General features: G+C 40.4%; 1 protein-coding gene across 2 annotated transcripts in view; it reads right to left on the bottom strand.

The window, feature by feature from the left end:
- Positions 1–338: 338 nt before the first annotated feature.
- zswim5 (zinc finger, SWIM-type containing 5) overlaps positions 339–6,000 on the bottom strand; it is a 65,867-nt gene continuing 60,205 nt past the window's right edge. For both annotated transcript variants that reach the window (XM_047368208.1, XM_047368209.1), the window contains exons 14-16: positions 5,374–5,537; positions 3,419–3,500; positions 339–1,941 (exon numbers count right to left, since the gene is read on the bottom strand). In XM_047368208.1, coding sequence (XP_047224164.1) covers positions 1,079–1,941; positions 3,419–3,500; positions 5,374–5,537 — 1,109 coding nt within the window. In that variant the 3' untranslated portion in view covers positions 339–1,078. The remainder of the gene's footprint in view (positions 1,942–3,418; positions 3,501–5,373; positions 5,538–6,000) is intronic.

Here is a 6,000-nt window from a genome sequence, read left to right as displayed (position 1 = left end):
CTGTTATTCCACTGTACTAACAACGGCTCTTTGTTTGATAGCTAGTAGAATTTCAGAATACGCTAAGCAAGGACAAGTGGAATAAATTATCGGTTTTAGTAAATGTTCTTGTGATGGAAAAGGGATTCACAACCAACAACGAGGTCCAAATTGTTTTCAAAGTTTAAGACCACCAGCTTAATGCCACCAAGTGATGAAACTGAAGGAGATACCTGAATTATCTTGTTAACTAAATGTTGAACTTAGCTGTGACATTTCACACTATTCAAGATTTTGGCCACAAATAGCTGAGTAGCAGTAAGAGTGGCATCTCTGAACATGAGGAACACATTTACCCCATCAAACATGGCATTTTTGTCATTTACAGGATGACATGAAGGATACACTGTATACAAGAATATACTGATGTACACATGAAGGCTAAACTTTGAACTAAAGCAGCCAGGACGTCACCCTCAAAACATGCACTCTGTAAAGCGTAATCCTCACCGTGCAGCAGGTGAAGGTAATTAAATGTTCAACTACTGAGTTTTTTTTTTTTTTAATCAGAGAAACCACAAAGGTAGTTCTGTCCGTCCTGTCTCCTCTGAGAAGCCCTGAATATAACAAGAGGCTATTTATACCAGAGAAGTTAAAGCTGACAGTCGAGGTATGACAGTAACCGTGTGTGTTTTCAACTGCTGCAAAGTTCCCTTCACATTGAAAGCCAATTCTTCTTAACCTCAACTAAGAGGACACACCCAATCCAACAAGGTTGTAAGCCACCAGGAGGCAAACATTTCTTTTGCTTTTATAATCACATTCTTTAGATTTTCTGAGTATTTCAAATATTTACTAGATGAATCTAATGTCTTGTTACTTCTGTGACACTTTAGGTCCTCTCTTTTGCAATAACTGTTATGTAGAGTAAGTATAGCGAACACTTTTTGGTTCACATTCAAGAAACAAAACAGAACAAAACCTCAAGACTTGGTCAAGAAATGGCTCAACATAAAGTAAAAATCCCCCAAAAAACCCTTAAATAAACAAATAAGTTTAACTACATCTCAAGAAGAAGATCTCTGAGGCAGGTTTAAGGTCAGCCAAAGCGCTCCCTGACCAACATCATCAGTTTCTTTTTACCCTTGTAGATCTGTTTCAGGTTGTCTATGAACTGGGCGAACTGAATGTGGCCGTCCTGCGCCAAAAGGAAAGTCTCCCGTGCTTTGCTGAGGAACTCTATGAACTCCCCATAGTGCCGCGGACTGATGTGGGTCAGTCGAGAGTGTGTGGTGTTGATGTATGCCGAGATAGTGGCGTCCAGGAGCTGTCGCAGCGGCGCCTTGTCCGTTGACATGAGCTTTCCAGAGTTCCTTCGTCCGGGAATGCCAGCGAGACCCGGTGCCGTCATGGTGCACCGCCGCAAGATGTCAGACAGCACCGTGGCACAGTGCACACTCTTTACCACCAGGGGGATGATGGCTGCAAGTTCATTTTTCCCCAGGGAGTGGCTGAGTGCACAGGCCCAGAGCACGTCGTTAATAGCGGGGTGTGTGTCCTGGTTGTAGGCCAGGTTAAGGTGGGTCATGGCCAGAGACGCCAACTTGAATGACCGAAGTGGATAGCCTCTGTGCTCCATGTACCGCGCGATGGTAAACAGTTGCGAGTACGTCATGCCTGTAGACGCGGCGTCGATCACGATCTGGTAAGCCGTCTCGAAAGCAATGTGGTCCTTTTCGCAGAGCGTCAGAGCCGACAGGGCGCAGTTCTGAGGGTCTTTCATGGCGCACTGCAGAGCCAGCGTCCTCGCACAACTGGCCAGCTCCTCCCGCTGCGGGTAGTCGAGGCTGAGGCGCAGAATGGTGTTATGGGACATGACAGTGGCTGCCACAATGCTGGTGGCCTCTGTCGGTGTGAACAGAGTGTACCAGCTCTGCAAGATGCTCACTAATGCCCGCAGACCTGATGGGGGAGACAGATGGGATGGGATATTCAGTGCATTGCTAGTTTTTCAAAGACTCCTAAAGGAATGGAAGAAAACAGTCATGATGACTTAATCATCACTTTGTGGGATCCTCTAGTTATGTAGAATCCCAAAGACTAAATACTACCAGCCTTACACACAAACATGTCCAAATGAAAGCCTTTGCCATCTTACCTGCTTATCTACTGCACATGCATCTGTTTAGAGATGCTGCTCTTAGCAACAGGAATTAATCTACTTTACTTTCACACACACAACATTTCCATAATTCTTGGTCAACTTAAGTCCAATGTGTAGAATATGCATTTTAAAGTTTAATACATTTTAACCACATGTCTTTAAAATGGACAGGCTTTAAATATGTTAACTGCAAGACTGTCAATAAGGAAATTAATTAAGGCTTTATGCATTTTCCTTCACTACATTCCATACCTTTTCCAGGCTCAAATTTTTAGATTTTGTTCCAGCAGTTTTTATAACATTGTAGCCATTTGAGTGCAAAATATTACCATTCAACCAGTTGAATAGTAGCTAACCAAAACATATATCAAAATCTTGGCAAGTTAGGAATGCATAGTTTGTCTATTTTGGTGCCTTTATTTGGTTTGTAAAGTTAAAAATATTAACAGCTTAAATGCTATGCTTGGTATTTTAGACATAGTTCAAACACCATAGATCCAGTTTAACCTGAATTTGAAGTCGTCAAGAAACCCAACAGGTAGTTAAATTACCATTTCTTTTATTTTGGAACGGGTGTGCGTTCAATCAGTAAGTCAAAATATTGATGGTTGAAATGTTAAAAATCAAGGAGTTTGCTTTTTTTATGTTCCATTTTCTTATCTTTTTTTAAATCAAATGAGTACAACCTAGTTCATTACAGGAGGACTGAATATTCAAGTAGGCAAGTATGAACATAAGAATTCAAGTTTTACACAATTTAAACTGAACCTTGAAACTAGTTGCTGGGCAGGGCGAACAAGCTGAGCCCTGGTTACTACACACAAAACTCAACTTCAATGGTTACTTTCAAAAGGAAGTCATCTTTGGTAAAGCTTCCGGCTTTGTTTCATCCAAACAGTGAAAACAATGTCATGACAACGTAGAATAACAAAGACTGAAAAAAAGAATGTAATAATCTGCATTGCTTCAGTCTTGTTTCTTTATATTATCTTCACCCTAACCTTTTTATTGCACATCTGGCATTTTCTCTGCATACATTTTTTTCTTCCACCAACAGACTAAAAGCTCTTTCCTGCACCATCATCAAAACATTAAATACCTTGTGGAAAACTGCTGTTTATCCCTGGTGAACCAAGCATATGTTTGATTATTATCTTTTTATTCAAGTCCAGTCAGCCTTAAAGCTGAAAATCCAAACAGACCACAAGGACTGTAATTACTTGCTTTATGTCTCTGCTTTGCCAAAAACAAAAAAAAAAAGAAGGTGGAACATACCGACTTCTGTGGCGCAGGTTACCAGCCAGCGGACCATCTCTCTCCTTCTCCAGTTCAAAGTGGACAGTGTCATTCTCATCACCTGTAGACACACAGGAACAGGAGCTTTTACGATCCTTACTTTGTGCCACGGAAATTCCGAAATCTCTGAAATTTAGCTGATGCTAATTTGTTTTAAGAACTATTTTGTCATTGAATCCATTTGACCCGTCTTCATGTTGTTCACACCATTTTATATTGCATTAAATATGGTTTGGAGGGAAACCATTTTCTAAATCCACATTTAAAACCTTTGTTCTTAATTTTAAATGTTTGAATTCGAGGTATAAATTACAATACAATGAAGGAGACAAAGTAGGGTTGTCAAATCAGTGTCGGCTGTTTTGGTGTTAATGAAATTAACAACAGGGCCACTAAAAACGCAACAAGAAGACGACCTCCAAAACAGGAATGGTTTTACAAGTGGAGGTCAAAGACATTTTTTCCCCTTCTCTTTTTTTTTTTTTTTTTTCTTTTTTACTGCTTTTCAGTAGTTTTGCATTTGATCAGGGTCACTGTCACTACTGGTAGGATGAGGAGATACCTGGACCCTACAGAGGTTACACAGGTAGTCCAACTCCCCCAGGATGGCACATCTATATGTGCAATCGCCTGAAGGTTTGTTGGGCACTGGCGCCCTGTTCTTTTCACAGATGAGAGCAGGTTCACTCTGAGCTGATGTGACAGATGTGAAAGGGTCTGGTAAAGCTGTGGTCAATTATGATTGTTCAACATAATCTGTTTGGTGGTGGGTCAGTGTTGGTCTGGGGAGGCATATCCATAGAGGGACAATACAGACCTGTACAGGATAAACGATGGCACCGTGACTGCCATTAAGTATCGATATAAAATCTTTAGGTCCATTGCTAAACCCTTTGCTGGTGCAGTGTCCCAGGGCACCCTCCTGGTGCATGATAATGCCCGGCCTCATCTGGCAAGAGGATGCAGGCAGTTTCTGGAGGATGAAGCAATTGATACCATTGACTGGCATCCACTCTCCCCTGACCTAAATCCAATGAAACCTCTCTGGGACATCATGTTTAGGTCCATCCAATGCCACCAGGTTGCATCTCAGACTGTTCAGGAGCTCAGTGATGCCCTGGTCAGGACCTGGGAGGAGATACCGCAGGACACCATCCTTCATCTCATAAGGAACATGTCTCGACATTGTCAGGCATGCATACAAGCACGTGGGGATCATACTGAGGACCATTTTGAGTTGCAATGACATTTCAGCAAATTGGACCAGTCTGCTGCATCAGTTTTTCAGTTTAAATTGGCAAGTTTGAAATAGGCCATCTGTGAACTGATCATTTTCTTTTTCATGAAATGACGTGGCATACTTTTTGTCCCTAACACATTACTCACTCCGTATCAGTGTGGAAATCCAACAGGATATTTTTTCCACTTGATGTGTTCCAAAGTGTACATTTAATTTTTTTAAAGTTTTAATCATCACTAAAGTGTGTCACTTTTTAACATGTTATTTACAGGTTATTATTAAATATATAGTATAATTTTGTTCAGCCAATGGTCCAGCCCTCGCCTACAGTCACAGCTGCTTATGTGACACTTTGGGGAAAACAACTAAATGTCTCTTAGTTCAACATTTAACTTTACTGTTTCCTGCATTTTATTTTTCATTGGTTTATATGATATTTTAATTATTTTATGTTTTCTTTGCCGTGAAGCACTTTGGGATTTTTATGTGTGAAAAATGCTAAATAAATTAGCTTTACTTATTTAAATTGTGACTGATCTGTGAGCACATTTTAAAACACTCAATACCAGAAGAAAGAAGCAGCAAGATGATAATCTGTTGTGTTTTGCTCTGTAGAACCTAAGATCCTTCATTATGTGGTTTCTTCTCGTCGACGATGCTAACTCTCTCACACACACACACACACACACAATACCTGCAACCCTAACTCCAACGCCACATTGAGCAGGGTTATATCTGGTGGGCTGTCTGCCGGTGTGGCTATCTTAAACGCATCCTGGGCCAGTTTGAAGATGAGGGAAGACGAGTGGATGTTTTTCTGAATGGCCTCCAGCACCGTCCGCAATCTCAACATGTCCCCTTATGGACAAGAAAAAGCGAGAGTCAAGAGAAGTTAATGACTGGTTCACTCTTGGGAGAACCAAGGAGAGAACCAAGATTCAGATTTCAAATATTTCAGTAATATTTCAGGGCAGGATGGGGAAAAAAAAAACAAAAAACAACATTTGTTATATATTGTGATGTTGGTAACAAGAATCTCACCATACGTACCCTTAAGAGTATTATTAAAAATATTAACCAAGTGTGGTTTATATCAAGAAATAAAAATACTGCAATGTTGCGAACGTGATCACAACTTCACCGCAAAAAGAGGGTGGCTAATAAAGATTTAACTACTTGTTGCACTTTTTCTTTCCAGACACTGTAAAAAAATAAAATGTGGTCTGAAAACCAGTGACATTTTTAGATCATGTTATGCATAGTTCATAAGTGTTTATCATACAAAAAATATGAGTTAGGGTAATTTCCAGAATCTAAAAGA

The sequence above is a fragment of the Girardinichthys multiradiatus genome, chromosome 6, assembly GCF_021462225.1.
Source record: "Girardinichthys multiradiatus isolate DD_20200921_A chromosome 6, DD_fGirMul_XY1, whole genome shotgun sequence".
NCBI lineage: Eukaryota > Metazoa > Chordata > Actinopteri > Cyprinodontiformes > Goodeidae > Girardinichthys > Girardinichthys multiradiatus.
This window is presented reverse-complemented; position numbering and strand designations above follow the sequence as displayed.